Source organism: Amphibalanus amphitrite, unplaced genomic scaffold (genome assembly GCF_019059575.1).
Source record: "Amphibalanus amphitrite isolate SeventyFive unplaced genomic scaffold, NRLGWU_Aamphi_draft 000840F_arrow, whole genome shotgun sequence".
In the NCBI taxonomy this organism is placed as follows: domain Eukaryota; kingdom Metazoa; phylum Arthropoda; class Thecostraca; order Balanomorpha; family Balanidae; genus Amphibalanus; species Amphibalanus amphitrite.
In genome coordinates, this window is record NW_024882334.1 from 40,433 (window position 1) to 67,122 (window position 26,690).

General features: G+C 49.6%; 3 protein-coding genes and 2 non-coding genes across 6 annotated transcripts in view; 4 read left to right on the forward strand and 1 right to left on the reverse strand.

Annotated features, from left to right (window-relative positions):
• LOC122366935 (ecotropic viral integration site 5 ortholog-like) overlaps positions 1–12,920 on the forward strand; it is a 45,318-nt gene extending 32,398 nt beyond the window's left edge. Inside the window, exons 5-16 of one of the 2 annotated variants that reach the window (XM_043339607.1) lie at positions 1,092–1,217; positions 2,327–2,560; positions 4,660–4,818; positions 5,593–5,829; positions 6,256–6,426; positions 6,696–6,857; positions 7,208–7,432; positions 7,690–7,836; positions 8,430–8,525; positions 9,400–9,495; positions 10,142–10,309; positions 11,321–12,920. In XM_043339607.1, the coding sequence (XP_043195542.1) occupies positions 1,092–1,217; positions 2,327–2,560; positions 4,660–4,818; positions 5,593–5,829; positions 6,256–6,426; positions 6,696–6,857; positions 7,208–7,432; positions 7,690–7,836; positions 8,430–8,525; positions 9,400–9,495; positions 10,142–10,270 (1,782 nt within the window). In that variant the 3' untranslated portion in view covers positions 10,271–10,309; positions 11,321–12,920. The remainder of the gene's footprint in view (positions 1–1,091; positions 1,218–2,326; positions 2,561–4,659; positions 4,819–5,592; positions 5,830–6,255; positions 6,427–6,695; positions 6,858–7,207; positions 7,433–7,689; positions 7,837–8,429; positions 8,526–9,399; positions 9,496–10,141; positions 10,310–11,320) is intronic. The other variant, XM_043339606.1, reaches the window with a different exon arrangement.
• Positions 12,921–13,846: 926 nt separating this feature from the next.
• Positions 13,847–23,081, reverse strand: LOC122366941 (surfeit locus protein 4 homolog). The gene is made up of 7 exons (XM_043339612.1): positions 22,669–23,081; positions 20,521–20,625; positions 20,197–20,310; positions 19,320–19,497; positions 16,312–16,418; positions 15,727–15,897; positions 13,847–14,262 (listed from the first exon to the last, which is right to left on the reverse strand). The coding sequence occupies exons 1-7, from the start codon at positions 22,717–22,719 to the stop codon at positions 14,176–14,178; spliced, it is 813 nt and encodes a 270-aa protein (XP_043195547.1). The 5' UTR covers positions 22,720–23,081; the 3' UTR covers positions 13,847–14,175.
• A 52-nt stretch (positions 23,082–23,133) lies between these two features.
• LOC122366940 (60S ribosomal protein L7a-like) lies at positions 23,134–26,546 on the forward strand. The gene is made up of 6 exons (XM_043339611.1): positions 23,134–23,246; positions 24,594–24,717; positions 24,892–25,041; positions 25,611–25,774; positions 25,963–26,142; positions 26,338–26,546. The coding sequence occupies exons 1-6, from the start codon at positions 23,232–23,234 to the stop codon at positions 26,515–26,517; spliced, it is 813 nt and encodes a 270-aa protein (XP_043195546.1). The 5' UTR covers positions 23,134–23,231; the 3' UTR covers positions 26,518–26,546.
• LOC122366949 lies at positions 25,816–25,893 on the forward strand. Its single transcript, XR_006253971.1, has one exon. It is a non-coding gene; the product is annotated as a small nucleolar RNA SNORD36 (small nucleolar RNA).
• Positions 26,189–26,267, forward strand: LOC122366950. Its single transcript, XR_006253972.1, has one exon. It is a non-coding gene; the product is annotated as a small nucleolar RNA SNORD36 (small nucleolar RNA).
• Positions 26,547–26,690: the final 144 nt, after the last annotated feature.

Consider the following 26,690-nt stretch of genomic DNA (forward strand, 5'->3'; position numbering starts at 1 on the left):
TGGCTTCATGCATCAGTTTATTGAGGCTGTCTGTACTGGCAACGGTATGCCTGTCATTGCTTAGTTAGCAGAAGGAAAATAACTGACAAGGCAAACCTAAAGCGCAAACTGTGTGGCAAAGGGCGTAAGATAAGTTGAAAAAAAGGCAGAGTAGGAACGTTTCCACGTACCTCGTAGAGATGTTTACTGTTTAGTAAACATTAGTCATGTTCGCAAAGGATTTTTTGGCCTCTATTTCCCTTTCTCCTTTCCTTTATTTGCCACACTTCTTATTCTATTTTTAGTAAAGCTATCTCCTCTCCTCTCCCCTCCCTCTCCCTCTCCCTCCATCTTCACCGTCGGACGTTATCTTCCCCAATCCAAGGCACTCCTCGAATGTCGCCAAACCTAATCTCAGAAGTGTCATCGCGTGCGGCAGTTTCATTCGTCACCATTGGTCGCCCAAATAAACAGACTTGGTCAACACTTGCGGAAGTCGAACGCTAACTCCCTGGAGAGGAGAGATTGGTATCGGAACGGCAGGGGATGGGGAGTCTGAGTGAGGGTTGGGTGGCGAGAGAGACAGATAAGTTTTGGGTGATATGGGCCGTAAATGCATGTTTTCTGTGAATGGGTGACTCCCTTTTTTATAGGGGTGAGCTGGTCGGACTCAGTCGGGACGGATGGGAAGGGGAGACATGGGAGGGAAAGGAGAGAAGCAGTGACGGAAGGAAGGGAAGGTTCCGACGGAAAGATCTCCAGAGGAGACCGGAGACGCCGGAGACAGCGGCTCGGCGGACATCCTGCGGCGGTGGTGATGGATTAGGGTAGAGGAGTATGCTCTCCATGGTGTGTCCTTGTATCGAATTTGTCAGCTTTATTTGATTGATGGCTGCACAAACATCAGTATTAAAAGGATGAATCGATGGCGAGAAGCCTCTCGGTGAAATGATTATTCCATTTTGTTGTGTGTTTGCCCGATTCTTAAGTCGTGTTCGCCGCTTCATTTAGCTTCCGGATATGTCCATGATATGTTATTAACTAGTATGTGTCCTCACTCTCTGTTCATAGCCCAGCTCGTAACCCCGTATATCCTCCTCCGTTCCTCACAGATGCCCGAGGAGGAGTCGTTTGCCGTCCTCGTGAAGCTGATGGAGGACTACCGGATGCGCGAGATGTTCAAACCCTCCATGTCGGAGCTCGGAGTCTGCATCTACCAGCTGGAGGTCCTCGTTCAGGTAAGTAAGCGGCCTGCTTGTTTGATGAAGTCCATTGTCTGTTCTAAGTTTGTGAATGGTTAGTGTCTTTTTCGTTTGATTGTGAGTGCTATTGTATTGTTAAATGAATTAAAAGCGGATGGATTGGACCAAAGTTTATCAAAGTTTTGTGGGTGTTGAATCATTCAATTAAATTCGAGAGCGTTTGAAACACGTACTTGACAATGAGTTTTCCTTAGTGATTCCAAAAAAGCTGCACGTTTGGAGTTTGAACCCTGGTACTAATGACAATTACATAAGCAAAGGTATAGGTACGCACTTCCACTTGACGTGCTGCTGGGGCCAGTGGCATGAGTGATGGGCCGACCAAAGAGAACGGTACAGACCGATGTGCCACGATACAGCGATGCCACGCTCAGGATACCAAGGCCAAAGGACCGACTAAAGCACGTTTTCCTTGTCACGATGCACTCACACCGGCATTGTCATGCTACGGACGGTCCGTTTCAGGGTTAAATATGTATCGTCTTCCTTTTTTATTGGCATGCTACGGCATAGGGGTGAATGCACTGTTTCATAAGACCGGCTGTTATATCGTCCTGCTTGAAACAGTGCTATTCGCACTGTATTAACTGAACTAAAAATAATCATGGCGGCAGTGCTTCGTATGCTGGTGAAAAGGTACTATGTGCTGGAATGAAAAATGCACGGACCAGAAACGCGACATTTGAAAGTGATCCTCACGTCAAGGCTAAGTCTGTCGCTCGCTTTGCCGTCAGGCCCCCGAATTTTGAACCGGTTGTGAATACCCTCAGCAAGAATTTTACTACGCAGCGACTGCAACTGGATTCGTAAACATACCTGGGCTGATGTCAGAATGGAAAGCTCTTTAGGACTGTTTGTGTTATTGTGTTTGTTTGATGCTATCTTTGAAGCGCCGACAGCCTTGCTCCGCTAAGCCCGACTTTCGCTGCCCACTCTACCACTGTCCATTTTATTGCTGTGATTTATACTCCTTCGCTCAAGACCCCCCCCCCCCTCTCTCTCTCTCTCTCTCTCTCTCTCTCCCTCCCTCTCTCCCTCTCCCCCTCTCTCTCCCTCTCTCACCTCCCCTCTCTCTTCGTCCACAGGAGCAGCTGCCGGAGCTTCACGGCCACTTTGCCTCGCAGTCGTTCCACACATCCATGTACGCCAGCTCCTGGTTCCTGACTCTATTCACCACGGCTCTGCCCCTGCCGCTGGCCAGTCGAGTCATGGACTGGTTTCTGTCGGATGGCATGGAGGTGATATTCCGGCTGGCTGTGGCTGTGCTGACCGTCGGGAAGACGGACATTCTCAGTCAGGATATGGAGGGGATGCTCAAGGTGAGAAATAGGGAGAAGCGTGAGAGATGGTAAGAGGGACAGCCTCAGGATGCTGAGGGAACTCTAATTTTAGAAATGTTGCTGGGTGGGAGATGGAGAAGGTGAGACGGACAATGACCATCCTCAATCTGAACATGAATGGCATGCTCACAATATGAACGGGAAACGGGAGGACGGGAACGGGATATCACTGGTCCATCAACCAAGGACAGCGAGGGAAAGCCTTGGGAGATTGAGAGAGATACGAAATTTTTGGGTAATTGGACGTGAAACTCCATTCTCAGTTCTCACCATATAACGTAATTTCTATACCCCCAAATTTGTGGCAGCTCAGCTGTCTTTTCTGGTAAGTTTCCTCACACTAATCTGTACGTAAACGCCACTTCCGTTTCGCCCCTGCTGGGCAGTGCTGGGGCAACGACCGTTTACTGCCAGCTGTCCGTTTGTTCGCGTGTCCGTGTCCGGTTGTCGAGGACTGTATGCGTGTTTACACACTGTGGTGTGAATGAGGCTAACTGTGTGTGTGGGCCGTGGTCGATCGGGCCAAGACAAACTCTGAGACTAGTGTGAAATGAATGCAGAGAGAACGGACGGCCATTAGAGCCCCAAGCTCAGTAGCGAGAGATCTGGATTAGGGCGATTGTGGCTTTGACCTTGAATGGGAATCCAATGTCCCAGTAGCTTGTCGAGGAGTATATCATGATGCAGCCAGATGGTAAATTAATGTTTAAAAACATCACAAACATATAAAGCCAGTAAGGTCTCCCACTGCCGATGCCTAGCTGCCTTATATTTTCCTCCTCGTTTTATATCCTCTCCTTTTCCTGGTCGTCATCTCCCCTTCTCTCTCCCTCCCTCCATTCCCCCTCTCTCCTTCCCTCCCTTCCCCCCGCCCTCCCCCTCTCTCCCCCTCTCTCTCTCTCTCTCTCTCTCTCTCTCTCTCTCTCTCTCTCTCTCTCTCTCTCTCTCTCTCTCTCTCTCTCTCTCTCTCTCTCTCTCTCTCCATCCAATCTCGTTTGCAGTCGTCCGACTGGGCGGCTTCCCTGTATCCTCGGGTTTCCTGCGTTTGTGGTGTTTATTTTCGCTCACACAGCGGCCGCGAATGAAACAGCGTTCCACACGAGATGGTTTCCACAACGCTGCACCAGCGGCTGCCGACCCGAATTTAAACTGTCTAGGGAATTGTGCTCGTGACTATGTCGAAAGCCAGTGTTTGGTTTCCGAAATTGTCTAGGGGTTTCGAGGGAATGTCGCTGGAATGCTCAGAAAACGTGTCGGATGTAGTGTTTGTGTTTTTGTAACCTAGATGGGTATACAATTTGAGTCGTGTAAAAGCAATGTTCGTTGGCAAAGTTTTCACCTCGCCTCATTTGCAGTGTTTGATATTATCGTTACAACTAGCGACTCACCCTCGGTTCAATCGTTCCAATAAGCGTTTTTAGCATTGCACTTATAGTGTTTAGATGGTAGACAAGTGATTGAACTCAGAACTGGAATGTTATTAACGATAGCGGCTCGTATTATATTGACCTCTATTGCCTTGACGATCTATTCAAAGATCAAACACTAGCTCATTCCTATCAGACCTAAAATAGTTACTGCTAGCGTTATTCAGGACAGCAAGCGGGTTGAGCCCCTTGTATAGCAATTTTTTGTGATTGTGGTGGGCTCTGGCTGTCGTTGAGTTGAGTTCAATAACCCATTCCTCTGCAGTTTAGTCTAAATTTAACATTTAATCAGACCACTGACGTTCATAACTCGTGTGCGCGGTTAGACGTTGTATCGGAGACTCAAGATCGACGGGGAAAGCTGGTTGTCATGATTTGATGTTCTGCAAAGATTTTGAAGTTGTGATGACCTGTGATGAAGTTGTGATTTTGAAGTTGCCATGATGTTCAAGTGACACCAGTATGTGTTCGAAATGTGTTTCATGGTGCTGAGTACTGATTCATTCCAGCACTTGTAAATCATGCTGCAGATTTTTTACTATATCTGATTACCTCACTGCCATGGATACTTGCGTATATTCTATGCACCCTGCTCTCCCTATCCAGTGTCCTTGTCGCTCATACTGACATGTTTTCTTTCTGTGTCGGCAGTATTTCCAAAAGGAGATGCCGGCAAGGTTCGAGTCCGACCCCGAGACCCACTTCACCCTGGCGCAAAACGTCAAATACAACGCCAAGCGGATGAAGAAACTCGAAAAGGAGTACACTGTGATGAAAACCAAAGAGCACGAAGAACAAGTGGAGCTGAGGGTAAGCTGATAGATGAATGATGATCGGAAGAACTGCATTTATACATTGCAATTTTATGGTATGTGTCATGAGTATCTGATGAGTCATATGTATCAGACGATTCTCTCAAAGCCGCATTCATCCCGCTCTATTTTGTATCTCCAAGTCATCTCCCCGACCATCCTTTCTCTGGCGCGACGTTTTATGATTAGTTTCCGGCTTTCTGAATGGCGCTCAATGATTGGTGGCCGCCTTCTAAGCGGTGACCTTTCCGCTGACCTTTTTCTGTCTGCCGCACGCTGATTGGTCGGGGACGACCGGTCTCGAGGCTCGTTTGTTATCTCTGAACCAGCCCTTATCCCCGCCACTAGAGAATAACCGACAATAATGTGACGTTATTACTGCGAGGTAGTGTCTCTGCGGGATCCAATTTGACGGCCTGAGTGGTTACCGTGTGAGGTTGTCATGTGGCTCGCTAAGTTAAATCAGCTGACTTCACAAAGGGTGTCACTATACCAGCGTTCAACGCCATAGCCCTAATTCCACCATGCATCGCCTCACCGCATATACCATTCCTTTCCCATCGTCTCACCACGTCTCACCCCCGACTAACTATCTCACTCACTCTCATCCATCAACGCCTCATCTACCTTATCACCTATCTCAACCCATCATCTCACTATCTCACTCCAAGCACCCGTCTCACACATTCGTCGCCTCACCTTATCACCCGTATCACCCCTTGTAGTGGTCTCACCCGGCTCCATCTGACCTCATCTCTCCGTCTCCCCACAGCGTCTCCGCACGGAGAACCGCCTGCTCCGACAACAAGTCGAGTATCTGGAGGCCGAGTCTGTGGCTCTGGCCGACCGGCTGATCCAGGGCCAGGTCTGTCGGGCCGAGGAGGCTGAGCACAGCTATGTCATCCGGAGGGAGCTCGAGGCGGTCAGGCAGCACAGTGGCGAGACGGCTCAGCAGCTGGAGGAGGCCCGGGCGCGCATCCATAAACTGTCGGAACAGATGAACGAGTCGGTACGTGAAAGGGGAAGGTGAAGGATTGATGGGAATCCGTGCGGACGAGGGTGGTTTAATAGTCCCAAGGCGAAGGCTTTTGTAAATTCATTGATTGGATGAGACAAATTACAATATGTTTTACAGTTGCTTGCACGTGAATATTGTGAACCACATTTCATGAAGAATGTTTTTCGCCTTAGCTTTTTATCTTGCACCATAGACCTCTGTATCCGTATTGAGGTCCATGCTTGTGCTGATTCTTTTGCTGTCTGCTATGTGATTCTAGTGCAATGTACGATTTTAACTGAGCAAAACATGCAGTCTGTACTGAACCCAAGTCACCTGTCCCACTGACACGTAATCAACCAGCCATACTCTCTCCGCAAATATAGCTCCAACTCCCCCTTCCGTGCACCTCTAATCACTCTCCCCTCCCTCCATCAGAGCTCCAACGAGGACTCGCTACAGGAGCTCTCGCTGAAGACGGAGCTACTCCAACAGAAGGAGGAGCTGATGCGCTGTCTTCAGGATGAGCTGGTCAAAGTGCGACTGGAACACGCCGAGAATGAGGCCACTATTCGCGAACTGAGCGCCAGATGTGACCAGCAAGAGAAGGTTAGACAGAGGGAGAGAGGGACCAGAACTAGTGAAACGAGCGTTCCTTGTGCTTGTGCCTAGGAAAATAGGAAAACGAGGGGGGGGGGGGCTATTCAAGAGAAAACCACATTCAACTAACAGAGACATAAAACATGCTTCATGTCGCCGATGTGAAACACTCTTTTTGCCTCTGTGACATCGCTCTTCCTGCTTCTAGGGGTGGCACCGATTGATTTACCAGAATCCTTGGATCATCACGTCTGACCATGCCTCCCTGCTTCCTCCAGGAGCTGAAGGCGCTGAAGGACCAGCCGCCCGAGGACCCGGTGGCCGCCCTCCAGGAGGAGCTGGCGGCCGCCAAAGTGCGCGAGGCCGAGGCCGTTCTCTCGCTGAAGGAGCTCCAACAGACCGTGGCAGACCTGAACGTCATGTGGAAACGACATCTGGAGGTGAGGAATGAGGAGGTCGACTCGGGGTCCGCTCTCCTGCTCATGTTAGGGGGGACTAGTTTTGCGCTATCCTGACTAGCGTACTGTGACGAATCTGGCTAAATCTGTTGCCGGACCGGAGAAGCTCAACTTCAGGGCAGAATGATGGTATGAGACGGCTGGTCTTGCAAGACCAGCAGCTTGGTTTTCCGTTCAGTCTGTACAGTTGTAGCGAAGGCACAACTTCTACGTATACGGACTCAGTTAATTGTAATTTTATGTGTGCTAGCGTAAAACCTGAGATACCCAGCAGCCAGTAGCCACCCTAAGTGCTACACATCTCACACCCTCTCCCCCCGCCTCTTCCTCAGGAGAAGGAGAAACTCAAACAATCCGTGGAGGCGGCCGGGGCGGGCGGCTCGGACACGCCCACCCTGCGTACCCCCACGGCCGCGCGCAAGCTGCTCTTCTGGACTGCGAGTGGCGAGGACACCAGCAAACTGCAGGACGAGCTGATGTCGTCGCGACTGAAGGAGATCGAGGCAGTGGCGGAGATGAAGCAGATGACGAACAAGATGATGGAGATGGAAACGCAGGTTGGTGATGAGGAAGGGAAGGGGTGGAAGGAGTTAAAAAAGGAAGCTAGGCTAGAATGATTGGCAGGCACTTATAGGCCTTTATGTTTGGGGTTTTTAGGTTTTGGATCATTGGCACGTAGTTTTTCATTATGCTAATTGCTTGGATGTCTACTTTTCACTTAGAAAATGCTGATCGAATGCAACATTGGGTGACGACCAACCAACTGCCGTGTCACAGTGTGACGCTTTGTATTGAACACTATGATTGATCACAGGTCCAGGTGACGACCAATCAGCTGCGACGACAGAGCGAGGAACACAAGAAGACCGTGGAGCGGCTGGAGATGTTCGAGTCCGAGAACAAACGACAGGCAGAGGAGATCAAGGACTCGCAGAGGAAATTCTCCGATCTACAGACCAAGGTAATTGGCCGCTTAAAATTTTCCTTTTTTGTAGCGGAATAAATCGTAACTGTCTTAGCTATTAGAATTTAGAATGGACATAGCCGTGGCACATATACAAAACGGATATCATTGGCCATAGCTTTTATGTATTTAAAGCCAGTGCGAGTGACGTTTCACGATTTATTTTACACTGACGATGCCGTGTCCGTGCCTCTCTCCGTAGGGTTTAGCCAGCCGTCCATGTTTGGTTTGGAGCAGTATGTGGCTAGAAACCTATCCGCCTGGCTTTGGCAGTTTCGATCTGGTAAACCGATCATTGTCGCCTTTTACCGTGTCTACCCCAGTGGGAAACTGGTGCCTGTTTCATCTACATATGTTCGTTTATCGATGCCTGACACTACCTACATGTATCTCGGATTGCGGTGCAAAGAACACACGTGCAATTTGCTCTGGCCAATAAGACGGCCACGCTTTTATGAGTTGTGAACGTTAAGCCCATATACTAGGCCTCGAGGACTGCCTTAGAGGATATCACCAGCGTCCCTGAACCCGCTACAACTGTGGAATGCCCCTCCCTCTGCGCCCTTCACTAACACCTTCCCCTCCCTCAGATGAAGGAGGAGTTGATGCTGGCACGTATTCGAGACGCCGAACACACCCAGTGTATGGCCGAGCTGACGCACAAGCTGTGCAACCTGGAGCTCAAGGTAGCGCATCGGGCCGCCTGGCTGGTCATCCAGGGCGGCCTCACGGTAAACCACGCCCTAGCCACGCCCACCGCAGCCATGTTTCCCTGTCTAGCGACGCCCACTAAAGGCCACGCCCACCAGCCATGCTCTCGCCTTAGTCCGTCATACACGAATGGCGGAGGCGAGTGGGGAGGCGCAGCTTATGAGCTGATTGGCTGGCTAGTGGTGTGACTTTTTGATGCTAGAGGCTGGTTCAGTCATCTGGCTAGTCATGCCTTGGCTAGAACATGGACCTCAGCCATACCTTTCCCAAAAAGTATGCATAGATATATGGCTAGAGATCAAGGCTGTCTTTTGGATAGCTATGTTGGTCGCTTGGCTAGCGCATTGCGTTATCGCGTGGCTGGCGTCTCAGTGTGGCTTGGGCTATGGCTGCGATATTACAGGGCTTTGTACGTGGTTTACCGTTGGTCCACCGTGGTGTCTTTAGTATCGCCCACATGTTGTGTCTCTGTCGTGTATAATGTAAAATTGGTTTTTATACCGTAGCGACTGAGCCATATACATGTCTTTCGGTAATTTTTCTCATGATTTGTATTGTTGCTTCACGTCTCTTTCTAAACGACTATTTGCTATTTTCATGCAGTCATGGTAACGTTCCCTTATCATCGTTTTGAAATATTGTTGTGGTACAGGTAAAGGCAAACTGTTAACAGTTGCTTTATTAAACTTTATTACACTTGATCTTTAGCCTCTACACCATTCTTCAGAGACTGTGATCTCAATATCACGTCGCCACTTCTCGTATCTCACCAGACTACTCCGCCGCCTTCTGACCCGACCCTCGAGTGTGACCTCTGATTTAACGCGACCTCCCTACCCCTCTCCCCAGAACCACGAGCTGCTGGCAGAGGGAGAGCTGAACGGAGTCGGAGAGAGTGACCGAGTCAAGGAGCTCTCCGACAAGGTGGCTGACCTGAAGGCAGAGGTGAGGAGACGCTCCCACACTCTCTCCTGAAGGGGAGGGTAGAGTTACGGGTTTGTGTTTGTGTGTGGTGCTTTGGGAAGCTAGGCAATCACTGGCTTTGGTGCTTTTTGATGGAAATACATGGCGTTTTCTAAAAGTCATTGGCCTTGCCGGTCATGCATAGTATTGCTACTAAGTGCAATTACAAATTAACGTTTCCATCAAATAACACTGTAGTCCGGTGCCGTACAGTATGCCCGCTCGTCATTAGGGGCTGGTAACTATAACTCTGTTCTCACCCGAACCGCTCACGCTCACGGGGCTGCATTGGCGTTTTGGCATTTTGGGTGCTGACGCGGTTTGGGGAAGCGGTTGGGTCGTGTGATCACTGGGGAAGCGTTTGTGATTTGTGGTCGCTCACTGGCTTTCACCGCTTTGGTGCAATGGTCTCACTCCTTAAGGGTTTGTCGTGTGTCTCACTGTCTGTCGTAACCACTCACTCACTGGCTAAATGCTCACATTAACTCACTTTAGATCTTAGCATTCCGTCCACTCACTCTCACGCGATTCACTCTGTCTTTGTGTGTGATTCGATACTCTACCGTTGTCACTCTGATCACTAACCGCACCCCTCTCTCCCTCCCATTCTCTCTCCACGCACCGGCAGCTGCCTCTCACCTTCGCTCGCATGCCCACTCTCTCCTCCATGACCTCTCCGTCACCTCTCCCTTCTCCGATGTTCGAGTGGGGCGGGCCGCTACCGGGCCTATTTTTCCTCCGTCCAAAACATCTATAGCCTGCTCCTGGACAGAGTGGCGCCCGGATAGAGGACAGAGTGAGTAGGGGAGGCAGAGGAACGGAGGAGGGCGCCGTGACTCGGAAATGGGCTTGTGCGGGGCTTTCTGTGGTCTGCTTGGATGCATGCTTTGGCCATATGTGTTGTGTCTTGTATGTGTGATTTTGTTACATTATACATGGGACGTGTGTATGTAGAGGTGCATGCGACGGCGCCTATGCTGTTACTTTCGTCATCCTGTTTGATTTCGCATTTTTTGCATTTTTATATTTCCATTTAAGGAGCCGTCGCAAAGGCAATTCCACAAACCCGTCAAGTCAACTCAAGTCAGTCTGCTTAGACACATCGCTTTAAAATTTTTAGCTGTACCCGATCTGCTGAACCCTGTACCCGCCCGATCTGTTCATTAGTTTGAATCGATGTCTGAAGTAGTTCGCTGGAACCACTTATTCATCATTTTTCGTAGGAGCAGGCATAGTCTTGCATCGAAAATGCCACTTCTTGCATATTACTGAACATTACTCTTCGTTACGCTTTGATGATCGATCTTCGACCTTCGATCGATGCTGCAAATGCTCAATCTTGTGTTATTCCTTACCATGCTATCGCGTCATGGAGTATGCATTATGGTCTCTGTACATGCAGTTGAAAGGACATTTCAACTGCAGATTTCCGAGTACAATCGGTGCAATTGATTGCTCCTAACATTTATCGAGTGTGACATGATGTGGAGCCTATTGGTTCCGAGTTTTAAGTGCTGGTGTAGCGAAGTCCTCGTATAATGGCTCCCGTTTTACAATGGCTAGCTGTTCATCTGCTGAGACCTTACCTCAAGAACCTAATATACGCCGCAGCTGTCGCAGATCGTCACGATGTCACTACCATTCACGTGACTGAGCACCTGGCTTCAGTGCCTGTTTCTAGTCTCCTTCTGTCCTAACGTAGTTTAGCTTCACAGTGTCATTGCTTTATACCTTGTAGCTCTCCTGTTTGTGTGTCATATCTCTCCCTCTCTTCCACTCTCTAACCACCGCCTCTCTCCCCGGACAGATTCTGCAGCTGAAACACTCCAACCGGTCGCTCAACAACCAGGTCCAGATCCACCAGATCCTCACACCGCGCGTCAGCGTCGGCTCGGCCTCCGAGGAGGAGGATCTCCGCCTCCGCCTGGAGGAGGAGAACGGAGCGCCGGGCCGACCCGACTCGGCTGACTCCGGGCCCGCCTCGGCGCCCCCCGCCCAGAGACTCGGCGTGGTGAGCTAGCAGGCGGCCGAGGGCGGTAGCCCGCACCAGTCGCCCTGGCGCCGCATGGGAATCCTCTCGTGGTAGAGGGGCCGGCGGGGAGGCTGGTGCGGACGCCCGCTCTCAACAGAGTGGACCGTGGAATGGGAGGAATGGGGAATGTCGAATGTGGAATGTGGAATGTAGGATGTAAAATGTGGGGTGAAGACTGAGCGTTACTGGGTTCATGACGGGTTGTTTGAAGACATGACAGCTACGGCGAGCAGAGTTGGGAGGGCAGTGCAGAGCGGAGGACGGCGTGCAGAGGAAGGGAAGGAGGAAGGTAGAGCGTTGGGAGACGGTAGTGGTGCTTCTGCAATCTGCGGGACTCAAGTGTTGTGTGCTGGGGCGTGAAGGGTTAGTGTGTGAATCTCACAGCGCGTACGGCCGCGTCAAAATAAATAGAACGACGCGCCCCAGTCAACGTTGGTGTTCTGTGTCGCCGCTAGGGGATAAATCAGCGCCACCGTCGTCCGTGCACCCAAGCGTTCGTCCGCCGCGTCTCCACCACCCGCCACGGTCGCTCGTGAGCACGTGTGCACCGTGACCGCCACGTGTGCACGTGTTCGTGTACCACGTGTACCGCTCGTGTAGCGCGGCCGTCGGCAGTCAGATGGGCCCTCGGCCGCCCGTGTTTTGGTATAGAGTTGAATCTGTGATACGCCGCTCTCGTTGTGCTGATTGTTGTGCGCATGCGCGGTGACCTTTGCGCCACCGACGAGACGGCGTTGTCGCCCCCCGGGGGCAGAATGTGCTTTAAAGTGATATAACTACCTGTAAACGGCCCCGATTGAGGTGGCCCCACCCGCCCGACCGGCCGTAGGGAGTTTACTAGAGTTCCCGCCCCGCGGCGCCACCGTCGTGCTGGTTGTGATGGCGCCCCTGCATTCCGGAGCTCCCGAATATGGCTGATTTTGGGAGCGGTTTTTGAGAAGTTAGCTGGCCGACTTGTGAGGCAGACTATAGATAATTTATTATTATTATACCCTCACCGTTGCGGCGAGGCCAGAGCTGTATTTATTGGCAAACCCATGATGTTTTACAGACCCAACAGTTTACAATTTTGGTAATGTAGTGTGTGCGCGTGCGTAACTCGCTTCAGCGGCCGCTAGCCGACGAAATAACTGTCTGTTGCCGGTAGTGAGAATTGAGTGGGTGTCCGCCGAACCGTTAGCCGTTGGCCCGATGTCACGTCACGTTACGTCAGTCTGTGATGACGTCACTCGCGTTACGTCACGGTCCCGTCCGCGTGTCGGGCGCTGTCGCCGCATCTGTGAGGTGGCGACCACCCTGCCACCTGTCGGCGCCGCGCCCAATTAACCGCGCCCGATGTCGGTCTGTCAGTCAATACATGGAGCGCACTGAACAATACTGTGTGGTGGGGACTGGGGCGGTGCTGAGGAGGGGTCGGAGGGACGTGGCCCGATCGGCTGGATTGCTTGTGTCCTAGAACTTTCGCGTCGGGGCCCGTACAAGGGACAGAGGAGCAAATGATAAGAGTACGCAAAAGCTTTATGTATACGGTCATAGCTGCAGCTGCAATGCCCAGCCCAAAAATAGTGTCGAAGGAGCGAGGTGAACAAAGAGAAAACTGGTCCGGAGTAACTGGAGTTATGTTTTGTTACAAATTAAACTATGCTAGACAGATGTAACGGCACAGTACGGTATCGCACAGTCCTCCAGTGGAATTTTCGAAGATTTATCACCAAGTTACGTAATTTTTGCCTCACTATCTCCAAAACTTACATGTGCGATAAGCACGCATAAACAGTAACATAAAACAATTACAAGGCAAAAATAATATCGAAAATAAATGATTCAAGATCCAACTAAATCAGAATCAGGGTCAGCAGACTCAAGTGAAGAGATAATCTAAAACTCAAGACGGAATAGCGCAACCAAGGGCCCCACTCTCACGAATATGAACGGAATAATTTAAGACGTGTATTCAACGCTCTCCGCGCCTCGGCGAGGAACCGCTGTGTAAAAACCGCACGAAGTCCGGATATCGGCGAAATCAAGTAGTCTAGTTCTAGTACCGCGGAGCGTGGGGCCGGGTGGGCCCGCTGCTGCCGACTCGCCGGAGTATTAGAACACATCAGTTCCCCGTTAGCCCTCCACCGCTCGTAGCTGAAGTGAAAGACAGCGACCCCACACGCACTCCACCAAAAGCCCAGCGCGAACCGAAACCAAACACCCCGCACATACCCCGAAGGCTGTGCTAAATGCCTCCAGTCCTCCAAATCGCAACCCGTCCTCAGCTTCGTAACAACTCCACCCGGCCAAACAACTCACTCTTTCCATTTGTGTATACGCCTCACAATTTTCCGTTTTTAATACCAAAAATACCTTCATAAAACATGGCAGAGAGAAGACTTAAAACAGCAATAAAACTGGACAACCGCAACATCCCACGCACACCAATACATAAAAGGGCCGGCGCGATCGGCCTTCGTCCTCCGGTCACTGGTTCACCCACATATAAACTCTGCAGAGCCGACCGACCAGCTCTGTTATAACATCATGACCGGGCCTCGCGGCGGCCCGGTTAAAAGCCGCCCACCGCGCAGGGCGGTAAAACGTGCGCGCCGCTCGAGCTCCGCGCGGCGGGGTGGGGGTGGCGACTACCACTCCTTCTTGTGCTCGTCCATTGAGACACCGCCCGGGCCGATCGAGATGAGCATCAGAAGACCGCCGACCACAGACAGGGTCTGAGTGATGGAGAGAGAAACGGGCGCGTCAGAAGTGTCGCATCACGCGAGATAATTTCAGGAACAACACCCTAAAACCCCCAATTAAACATTCAGGAACAGCGCGAGGTAGACACAATGTCGTGACTAGCTTGTAAACTCAAGCATGCTAGGAAATACTGGGACACACTGAAGCTTGTTGATGATGAATTGGGGTTTTGGGGGGCCCCGACTACAGTGGTCATCGGCGCCCAACTGAAGCTTGTTGCCACACAGATGACGAAGGTTCGTTTGATACAAGCCACTTTGTTACAACTGTCGTTAGAATATCGTCAGAAATTCAGAAGTCTGATTCACGCCTTGCTACACACGAGTGCTCGTGTACTCAGTCCCAAGTGCAGAGCTCTGTCGCAATACCATTCATCCAGCCACCACATCCCGCGCCATGTCACATGCCGCGGTGCACACGTATGTCGACACATCACCGCCACAAGTCCTACGCCTGGCAAGGTAATACCGCGTGCACAGAGTTATCGAACCACCAGCCTCTATTCAGTACTAATCGCATCAGCTGTTGGGGTCTCGCCCAAATCGAACACCTCTGGGCCATGCCACAATACCGCAGGAATCCAGTGCCCATCCCCTTCCGAACAAGTCGGACTAGTCGTGGAGGAGGGGGAGCGGGGAGGAGCCAAAGCTTGGAGAAAGCGGTGCACTCTCGTCAAGGTCATGAGGTCGAATACATCAGCGACAGTTTCTGCGGGGCGCCCTACCAATGAACAGCCGGTGACGGCACTGGGCAAGTCAAGACGGGTCGGGACAAGACGAATCTGGGAAGGACATTCGGTTAGGGTAATATTTTACGAAGTTACGCCATTCGACTAGCCCTCCCCTACGCCAACAGACCGCACAGGTGATGGGTCTCGCATTCACTAGCCATGACAGAATGACACCAGAGAACAGGCACAGCTGTAGTGCAGACGCCCCAGCAACGGCAGCTCGCGAACAGCCGTTGTTAAATCAGTCATCTTTCACCACAAAATACGGATTGAAAGAAAGCCCATCACAGATAAAACGATCCGTGCCCGTCCACTTCACCTTTATCTAATCTAAATGGAGGCATCCAATCGCAAAGAAGATAAGCTATCTTGACCATAACACGGTCGACACTTAAACGAGACACACCAACGTAAACACACGGTCTGGTAACATTCAACAAAGTCAGTCTCAGCATCGCAAAACAAGCGCCCGGAACCATGTCAGGTACAGCTTTGTTTCCCGCAATGCTTCAGGGAAACCCCATAACGTTATATACAGACGCACCACTAGAGACATCCCATAACCTAAACGTAAACAGCAATCGGTTCAAAAGATACCGTTCCTGGTTAAAGTCACTGGTAAAGTCCTGGTTAAGTTGAGTTATGTCATCGGATTTCAATACTACATATCAAAGCACGGCCCATCCCTTCCAAACTAGATCCTCACCTGGAAAAAGTCGTATTTGAGGAAGTCTCGCATGGGCTTGTAGGCGGGCACCGACCACCAGGCGTTGACGTAGAAGTTGAGCGCCATGAGCCACATGACGAGCAGCATGGACGACAGCTTGGTCTTGTAGCCGATAGTCACCAGCACCATCAGCACAGAACCGATGATAATCTGAGGCGGTCAGGGGGAGGCAGAGGTCAGAGGTCGGCAGAGGTCAGAGGTCAGAGGTCAACAGGGGCTAATGGTGGGAGGCTGACTAGGAAGGGCGACTATACTGGCTATCAAGTCCGTTTAAAAAAGCCCGCTCAATGATTCCGAATAGGCTAGAGACGCCAGCTAATCAATAAGCGCCATAGATTTCCGCAAAAGTGTACACTCATTTGATGTGCGCACTGTCCAATGAACTGCATAGTCAATACCCTCTATACTGAGTACTGACCCACATCAGTTCCAAACACCTTCGTATCTACTCAAACATGCATAGGTCATTACCGTACACTTCATATTCCCCTAGGCCTACACCGCCGATTACTCATTCATAGCCCATTTTCGCTCACGCTGCATCTATTCAGTTGGTGCCGGTACCTGAATGATCTGCAGTGGAGACGCCTCGAAGCGCAGCAGAGTGAGGAACATAAAGACGAGCAGGATGCGACCGGCCAGCATCAGGTACGTCTTCTGCTTGTTCTCGCCTGTAAGAAGAACGGCATGGTCAGACCACGGAACTTACAATCCAGGCACGTCAGCGCATCAAGCCTAGCCAAGGATAGACGACACGTCATGTCTAGCCAGACATACAGCACGTCTAGCAAAGTCAAGGACCGATGACGCGCAACGCCTAGCCAGGCACTATAGACGGCACACCACATCAAGCCAGGCATAGACTGAAACGACAAGTCACGTCTAGCCAAAGACAGACAGCATCCCACATCTAGCCAAGCATAGACGCCACGCCAGACACACCTAGCCAGACAGGACAACACGTCTAGTCCAGACATGGACGGCACGACCCGCCTCGTCCAGCTAAGCATAAACATTTGACGTCTTGAATACGCCTATTCAGGGGAACGACGGGTAGGATAACGACGCATAACGGACGCTCGCGGCGGCGTGGCCAGCGTCCACAGCGATGCGTCGATACGGCACACGTCATTAGCGGTACACAGGCCGCAATATCCGCTGTCGCCAAAGGCCAAAGGTCAGGTACATCACGGACAGCGGTAGGCAGTATTTCCAGCGCCCCGGGACTGGATCGGACAGCACAGGATTACGGCCGTCTGCTGGAGACGGAGGGGGGGGGGGGGGCACGGCGGGCTGCTAGTCTGCCACACTGCAATCTTTGCACTCAGGTGCACTATGAACGAAGCATAACGAAGCACGGAAATCAGGTCCCCTACTGGTGTGGAACACTATTCGAACGTTGTTTCGTACGGATGTCTTCACGAACTACAAACATATCAAGGAATAAACTACATGGTAGCTAACATCTCTCTAGAAAACATAAAATGAGCGCAACTACCCAAAAAAATAGACGTCACCTGCGCTGAGAACAGCCAATCAATCTTCCAAACAAATCATTTCGGAAGTCCAAACCCTTCCAGCCACCACTTTCAACACGGTGCAGACCCCCTCCACCTGCCGATCTCGATCTCTCTCCCTCTCCTCCCCACATCTCCCCTCCCCACGTTCGTCCTCACGTTCCCCGACCTCCACACGGCCATCTCACACCAGCCGGTCAGATTACACGGCGCCCGTGCACGGATCAGTTAGATCGGACGACGGACACGTACCGAGACCGGGACAGGGTCGGCACGGTTCAGCTCGACACGCTTGGCGTTACGAGCAATGAAGTGCTGTGGATTTTTAGAAATGTAGAGTTTTAGACCTAGTCAAAACTAACTACAATTAGAGGGTAGTCTCGGTACATTGCATTTCCAGAATAGTAAAGACGGTACGGCAGGTATGGGATAATATGATTAATGATCGCGAAGGATACGACAGTTGAGCTGAATCACATGTGAATATGCTCCTTAGCCCCTCACCATCACTTCGGAAAGTTACATAACCTGTCTACATGGCGGACTTCGCCTTCCTAAACGAGCGAACCTTCTCGCAACCAATGCGTCAGCGTTACGAACTACGACAATCCACTGCCAAACACGTCCATGACGTCCTACAAAACTCTCAATACCGTAAAAGGAAACCTCTTCCAGGTAAAAACCAGTGTTCTTCCTTCGCCCATCTACGCTCAGATCCTATCGCTAATTTCGCGAGAAGCCGGCGTTTCGGACAGACTCGTCAGATGGGCTCTGCTTTCCCCAATCGGCAACAGACCGGGACGAGCCGGTTTACTCCAAACCGGAGTCAGCAGACGCCGCTGTGGTTTACTAACTACGGCCGGTGTAGACGGTGGGAAACGTGCCACGGGCCTCACCACGGTAACCGACAGACGCATAGACGCTAGTGACGTGGAAGGTGGTCGGCGGAATGCCGATGACGTTTGGAAACCGGAGCGTGAGAAACGCCCGTGACGTCACTGGAATAAATATTAAAGCGTCTGGGACGCTAATGAATAAATAAAACGCATGATTCGTATGCCGAGAAAAATGGTCATTTCGTTAGTCTCGGTCGAAGCCACTCAGAGGCAGAATATTCTTGTCCCTTCAGTTATCTAGGACGCTAGAATTATGCAAAAACTCACTTCGTTCTTTTTCATCGTATCAAATACCCACCAACGCAGTCTACCCACGGTCAACCAGTTAGCCATCTTTCACCGGTGTTACCGAAATTCGGTCCTCCCAAACCGGTCGGAACCGCGCCCGGGATCACATGTCGACCTTCAGCGGCAGCTGGCCTACCGTAGTGGAGGGAGGACGCCGCCCCACTATCATCTCACCCGCCCGGTCTACTTTCACTCTCAGTAACGGGCGCGGTCAGCCGCTCTGTCCCTTTGAGCTAATGAAGGCAATCAGGGAAACTTGGCTACGGCGGATCACTGACTGCGAGAAGACTTGGAGACGCCGAGAAATTGCATTCGCAGAGAGTGATTAGCTTTGTCAACGGGATCTCAGAGGTCACTAAATTCTCATTTTCATTCATTCACTCCTACAAGCAGCCTCGTGTAACGCCGGACTGCCACGGCGATGATGAATTGGGGTTTTTGGGCGCCCGGACTACAGTGGTCATCGGCGCCCATACTGTCACGGTGACCAGAGGACAGCGCACTAATTTACCGTTGGTAAAACGCTCACTAACGAACACTTCCTATTTGACTGGGCCACACCGGCCTCCAGAGTCTCTTACGTGGTTCAGACACATGAACATCGCTGATCGCAGGACAAACTGTTTGAAACAAGACAGCCGAAACATCCAAGACATTAAGATGGTCAATCGGCAATTTCGGATTGGCCCCAGTTCAAGCTCGCTACCACGAGTCAATGGCCACGCTGGCTAAATTTTGCTCAACGAATTCAACACCAATCAATACCACACACCCCACTCAGCACCATGCTACGCCGAGAGGATGATGCGTGGATCAAGGTACCCAGACTCCTTAGTGCAATCATTAGCTCATCGACGCTTCCAACACTCACCTAGGCTGGGCACTCCGGCGAACAGGCTCTTTCCCTCGACCCGGGTTTCTGCGAGCACGAGCAGGAGTGCACCAATGAGCGCCAGGTTCCTGAACAGAAACTGGGCGTCCCACAGGATCTGATAGGCGACAGTCTGTAGCAGCACAATGGCGAATAGAACGCCCACCGCGATGTCAACCTGCAAGAGATGGGACGGGATTAAATTGGCATATAAGATACGAGATAAAGTTACGGCGTGGTTGGTTTGCATCGTCCGTAAAATCGGGTCGTCAAGCTTTGTCGTCACAAACAAAGAGTGGGATTATTCAATTTCAGATAACTACACATGAACAATGTGCAAATCCTATCGCTCAGATGTACCCCAAGTGCTAGTCATGACAAGGCTATATAAAAGTGAAAACGAAGTTCCGTTTTCAGGTTAATAACTTAGCCAATGAGAAATTGTACCATACTATGATCCATTCAATATGAAGGCTGCATATAAGTAGTCAATATCGGCTAAAACCAAATTATCAACATGCACTAGCGGCTAGCCAGACTATCGTTACATTGTTGAAATCCCCGCAGTAGCCATGATATATTCAATACGGTACTAATACCAATGCAGCATGAACACCGGCAAAATGAACGTCTCTCTGCCGGCAATCTCCGCTATAAGACCGTCAGAAGGACAGAATGGCTGAGACTGGAGCATTATTTGGTCTTTTATTTTATCGGCATGCTTCCAGCCTGCTGGAGTTTCTCGCCTTCTTGGTGAGATTCACGTGGGGTGTATGCACTATGCAGCACTTGGACACATCGCTGACAACCGAACACACCTAATAATCTGCAGCCAAAGCAGTGGACAGGGCAGATGAACCGGTAGTAGAGCACTCACCTTCAGCCGAAGCAGCACCATGGCCACGCCGCCCAGCTGCCCGACCAGGTTGACAAACACAAACAGTGCTGCCAGGAACCAGCCGCACCCCCATGATATGTCCATGTATTCCCTCTGTGGGATAAGTAAGGGGTCAGACACAATTACCAAGTGTACACTACATAAAAGTATTTGTCTACACCAAATATTTGCTTGAGTTTGAAATGCAATGCTTTGGAAATTGTTGTTTCGCAAAATATTTCTTCTGCAAAATATACATTCATTTTAACTGAAGATAAACTGAAGGTGAACTAGAAAAAATAATGAATGGGAACCGGAACCCACCTGTTCATTCCACTGAAACCACATCCGAAGGCCATCTTCAAAGAATGTGCTGACTAGGCAGAAGCGGGCCAAGTGAGGTAAAATGTGCTTAGTTTTTCGTAAAACCTGTTGGAGGAAAAATGAATCTGTTAATCATATACTCGGCTCAATAATGAACTTACCTATTGAAATCAAAGCACTTCTGGTAATGAAATAAGCTCACAGCGACAGAAGCTAGTAGTTACCACATCTGTGAACCTGCAAATGCTTGAGAAAATGCATATTATCATTATTGCTAAGAAGTTAACTTGCTCTAGACCAGGGGTCGGCAAATGGTGGGGCATGCCCCCTTTGGGGGTAATGGAGCCCTTTCGGTGGGGGTAATGAGGGATTCTGAGAAAGCCTATCTTTTTAGAGTTTGTAGCTCCAGTGATGGAGCCATCGTGACTGTTGCATCCCAGGGTTCAAAGATTAGCCCAGGCCAAAGGCACAGCACACATTGATTAGATACCAATTTTCACGTACCTGCTCGCCTCACCATCTCACCCCTCCGTACAGTCGTACAAAAGCAGCTGCAACTTTTAACCGTCGCCCGTCTGTTGGCGTTTCAACAGCCGCTAACGTAAGGGGGAGGAGTCGATCGGACCCCCGCGGCCTCTCGGACTCTGGGATGGAGCTGTGCATAAAAAAAACGAGCGTAGTACCCCGTGACTATAGGAAGCCGCTCCTGCCCATTTTTAAGGTCCTTAGTCATTCCGTCTCATTCAAGAGGGCAATGACAAGTGTCGAGAAAATCGGGACCCGCTATAACTTCTTGAAGTGAGATTTTATGGCTCAAGATGATCTCCAGAAAAAGCTCATAAGCCAAATGTCATTATGGGTCCAGAGGCCAGTTTTACCAACAGAAAAATAGCCGGCTGCCGGAATTTTTTACCTAAAGATCGTTTCACATATGGAGTGTAAACGGTAAAGCCCTATCCGCTTACGAGCCCATCGCGTTTACGCTCCATATGTGAAGCGGTCTTGAGGCAAAAATTCCGGCAGGCGGTCATTTTTCTGTTGGTAAAACTGGTCTCAGGTCATGATATTTTCCGGGCTGGTAAAAAGAAAAATGATGGGCTCGAGGGTACAATTTGGTCGTGATCCAATGGCAATGCCTTTTACGTGAGCTTTTAACGAAAAACCACCCGCCGCCCCTATACGTACAAGGGTTAAATTTGATATAGCATAGGCGGCGGAACGGGGAGGGCACCGGGGCTCCGTGCCCTCTTTGATTTTTGCATTTTATTATTAGCCCTATGGGCGTTGCATGGAAAGAATGGGACCAAAAGTCGGCAGTGCCCCCCTCCCCCTTAATTGAAGGTGTTTCGCCGCTACTGGGATATAGGTATTAAATGTTTTTTGGAGGAAGTGTCATGTTTTAAATTTGATGCATTGGAAATGCACAAATACCCAAAGAATTCCAGGACGGTATGGAATTTCAGTAAACTTGGTTGTGTCAGCAATTGGGTCTGGTAGGTGGGGGTAATGGCCCTGCCTGGCGCCCAAAAAGGGGGCACAACCCCGAATGACCTGCCGACCACTGCTCTAGACTCTGCATTGCTGTGCATTGCTGTGCAATGCAAAATACGCTGCACGGTGCACACAATTCCAATATCTTATATCTCACTGGAGCTTTAACTTTTTAGTAATTTAGGTATTTCATACCTAAATTACTAAAAAGCCAGTGCTGAAAAGCCTTTGGTACACTCTGCCTTATTTAAGAGAATTGAAACATAAGATCAACACCTGGGTATTAATTAAGAAACATCAGTTAAAAAGTGCATTAAAATAGAACAAAAAATAATTTCCTGAATTTGCATTTTGCAAGTAAACGTGGGACATCTTCCACCTTTCAAAATACTGATAATAAATAACTGAGCCTAAGCAATTGAGGTGAATTTTAATCGGAATAATGAAATGGATTCATACAAAACTAAAATAAAGTAAAACAACAAGCGAAATAATAAAATTTAATGCATAATTCACCAATGTTTGGCAGATGTTTTGTTGAGAGGCGAATTGCACGCAAGATATGCCGGCGACATTCAACGCAACTTACAAGACTGATGAGAGAAATGTCACGACTTACCCTAGGTTTGGTAAAAAAGAAACAAAAAGACATCTTACCTCGTCAGCAACGTCCTCTGCTTTTGATAAAAATTCGTTTTGAGTCGTCATGGTGATAAATTTTTGCGCTGACACAGCGCCACCCCCGCCGCAAAGACCCAAACTGGGTCAATTTGGAACGTCCTTGATGTTATCACTTTCGAAATTTTTATTTGTATTATTCGACCTAATCAGTTTTACTCTTGCAACAAAATATTTATTTTGAAAAAGCGAAACTAAATAAATTAGAATTTGCCCTGTTAATGTAAAGATTTGTGATTTGAACAGAAAATCAGATGTTTAGTTCTTGACTCCACGTTTTATCGATTAGTGCAGTGCTAATCTATTTCGATTTTTTTAATTTTTGCACATAAGTTTTTTAATTGACTCTTCAATTTTTTCAAATTATTTTAAAAATCAAACATTGAACGCCTAGAATACAAAAATCAACACTTTTCGGACAGCAAAACATTTTCGGATATCGAACGATACATGAGATTTTCTATTTTCACCACTTTCTCGCATCTTCCTTTTCCGCTACCACTTCCCCGTGGTTGGACGTGTTGTAATTGCTCCTCCTCAAAATGGTTGGAAAGAAGGTAATTATTTTACATTCCATTTGGTACTTCCCGATTATTTTATGTTTCGTGGCTCACGTAGATAGAACCCTGCTGTATTGACGTGGGGGTCGATTTGGCGCGGAACCGTTTCTAAGGTGTTTGGTACTAGAACAACAAAGTTATGTGCCTGGCTCAACTGTGGAAATTGAGGAGGAATATGCCTTCATGTTGATCAGGGTCTGTTATGTGTGTTTTATTCAATATTAAGGTGTCTGGTTTTGCTAAGGCTTGATTATTCCTAATTAGCTCTGGGAATTTGGATTATATTCCCAGCATCCAGTGATCTCGGCTCATGTGACTGGCTTCACAATCGAATAGCACCCTATAAGATCTACAGGTTCTTAAAATTTAATCTTTATTAAACACATTTCATATACTCTTGCATTTATTGTATAAATTCAGTTCTGGCCTTGGGCCTATAGTCTTTCCCACTTCCCTCATTTTCGCCTTCATCTCTTTCTCTCTTACCTTTACTCCCCTCTTTCTTTCTCACTTTACTCTTTAATATCTATTTCCTTCCCTTTTTCTCCTTTCAACTTTTTCTCTCCCTCTCTCTTTTTCTCTCTTTTTCTCTCTCTCCCCTCTTTATCCATCTTTTCTCTCTTGTCTTTTTGCTTTCCTCGACTTTCTCTCTTTATCTTTTTCCCTTTTTATCTTTTCTCTTTTCTTTTTCCCTTTTTATCTTTCTCTATTTTTTCATTCTTTCTCTCCTTTTCTATCATTCTTTCTCTATTCCTCCTCTTTCTTTGTCTTGCTCGCTCTTTACACTGTCTTTTCTCTTTTTTCTTGCTTTCCTTTACTCTTTTCTCTCCTCATTTCTGTCTTTTCTTTCTCTTGCATTCTCTTTCTTTCTCCCTTGCCTTCTTTCACCTCCTTTTTCTCTTTCTCTCTTTCTCTTTCTCTTCTTTTCTCTCTTTCTCCGACTCTTTCTCCTTCTGTCTTTCTTGCCATTCTTTCTCTTTATCTTTCTTGCTTCTATCTCTGTATCTTTCTGTCTCACATTGCCTTTCACTGTCAATGTCACTTTCTCATGGTGACTTTTTTCTTCCTGTTGCAGTATTTGTTTCTCTTTTCAGTTTGAGTCAATTTTTATCCAGTCTATCCCTTTTCCAACATCTTTCCAAACTTTTATCTCATTTATTTTTTCTCTCCCCTCCTTTTTCCATCTCATTTTCTCATAATATAATATTGTCATAATAATTTATCTAGTTTTCTCTCCCCTTTCTCCCTTTCTTAAAAATGCATTTTCATGGAGATACCAATAGCTTTTGGTAGCTCTTTATTCTGTAGTTGCTGTCTGAACAAGCAAATGCACTACTTTTGCAGAAGAAGGGAGCCCTCACCAAGAAGGGAAAGAAGGTGGCAGCAAACCCACTGTCGACCAAGAAGGTTGAGGCCAAGAAGACTGTCAACCCCCTGTTTGAGAAGAGGCCGCGCAACTTCCGCATTGGTGGGTTTACAACTTTGTCATTGTTTGCAACCGTTTCTGACTAGCATGATGTCATGCATAGTTCACCTGACTGACCATGAACAGACATCATTCCGTTTACTGATATTCTCGCGGGCGCTCCGTCCGTGCCCTGTTTGTCTCCCCCTCTGACACCCCTCCCCCTTTCCCCGGCAGGTGGCGACATCCAGCCGCGCCGCGATCTGACGCACTTTGTGCGCTGGCCGCGCTACATTCGTCTGCAGCGCCAGAAGGCCGTGCTGCAGACCCGTCTGCGCATCCCGCCGCCCATCAATCAGTTCCGCCAGACCCTGGACAAGCAGACAGGTGTGCATTAGGCTCCCGACCGGCCGCGGCGCCGGCGGAGTGGCTATGATATGCACACGGGGTGTGAGGACGAGAGGTCGCCGCCGAGTCTGAAGGCCGGACCGCGACCCACCGCTCCCCCTATAAGGGGACGGATGAGGGCCCGTGCGGACTGTCGACTGACGTAATGGCGGCGGCTGATGACCGTCCGCTGGGTGGCGCCACGTGCGCGATCATCCGGTATAGGTGGCGCTAGCTGTCCCGCACGTGGGACGGCAATGATGCGCGGCACTAAGTCCCAATATGGGATGATGACGTGCCTTTTGCACTAGGTCCCGGTAAGGGATGATGACGTGCTTGTTTGGTGGTGCTGCGTCATCAGGTAAAGCCATGAGTGGAATGGTTGAATGTTGACCGTCCTGTCCTGGTGCTATATTTTATCTTGTTTTTATCACTCACTGATGATACTCTGTAAAAGCTCGAGGAGTCTAATGACTAAGCTGTTCCACAAGGATCTCTGACGGCGAACAGTTTCCCTTCACTGCCCTGCACCACGTGCGGTAGCTGTGACAGCATCCTCCGCCCCACAGCCACCCAGCTGTTCAAGCTTCTGGACAAGTACCGTCCCGAGTCGCGCCAGTCCAAGAAGGAGCGCCTGCGTGAGCGTGCCAAGGCTCGCGCTGACGGCAAGGAGGATGAGCCCACCAAGCGTCCGCCGACCGTGCGCCAGGGAGTCTGCACTGTCACCAACCTGGTGCGTGATTGGTTATAAAATGGTGTTCATATATCAATGTTTGACAATGATGGGATGAATTTCTTCACCCGACGAAACCGTGGGGAACAAAACAAACTAGCTTTTTAACACTGAGTAAACCGTCTTCATACTGACGTACCCCGGCTTGTTTCCCAACGCCCTTTACGCCTTCGTTTCTTCTCCCTCAGGTAGAGCAGAAGAAGGCTCAGCTGGTGGTGATCGCCCACGACGTGGACCCGCTGGAGATCGTGCTGTTCCTGCCGGCCCTCTGCCGCAAGATGGGCGTGCCCTACTGCATCGTCAAGAGCAAGGCTCGTCTGGGACAAGTGGTGCGTCGCAAGACCTGTGCCGCCCTCTGCGTCGCCCAGGTGAGCGTCCATAGAAACATACTCGGCGAGACGGGGATGGGTGTGTTTGAACATGATGGGATGAATTTCTTCACCCGACTAAGTCGTGGGGAACAAAACAAACGAGCTTTTTAACACTGATGGACTCGATACGTCTTGAAAATTGGTATCATTGTTGGTCAGAGTTCTAACCGATGTGTAATCTTACCTCCACAGGTGGACTCTTCTGACCGCAACGCGCTCAGTAAGCTGGTGGAGGCGGTCCGGACCAACTACAATGACCGCTTTGATGAGATCCGGCGCCACTGGGGCGGCGGATCCCTGGGCCCCAAGTCGCGCGCGCGCATCGCCAAGATCGAGAAAGCCAAGGCGGCCGAGCTGCAGACCAAGGTCTAAATGCAAACAATACATGTCATCGTTTGGAATTGTAATGTGTTTGGATGGATGGTCTCAAGGCCCTATAGACATGGTCTGTGTGAAAGGCAATGAAGGATGGAGGACAATGCGGATTGGGAACATCGTATGAAACTAGGAACTTAATGCTTATGTCCGAACGGTATGTTGGGGGG

Excerpts from the sequence above, each read along its gene's own strand:
- LOC122366941 (XM_043339612.1), bottom strand. The coding sequence starts at position 22,719 with ATGACGACTCAAAACGAATTTTTATCAAAAGCAGAGGACGTTGCTGAC. Across the intron at positions 20,311-20,520 it reads GGTTTCAGTGGAATGAACAG|AGGGAATACATGGACATATC; the intron begins GTGGGTTCCGGT and ends CTTATCCCACAG. Across the intron at positions 14,263-15,726 it reads TCAAATACGACTTTTTCCAG|ACCCTGTCTGTGGTCGGCGG; the intron begins GTGAGGATCTAG and ends TCCATCACTCAG.
- LOC122366940 (XM_043339611.1), top strand. Across the intron at positions 24,718-24,891 it reads GCCGCGCAACTTCCGCATTG|GTGGCGACATCCAGCCGCGC; the intron begins GTGGGTTTACAA and ends TTTCCCCGGCAG. Across the intron at positions 25,042-25,610 it reads GACCCTGGACAAGCAGACAG|CCACCCAGCTGTTCAAGCTT; the intron begins GTGTGCATTAGG and ends TCCGCCCCACAG.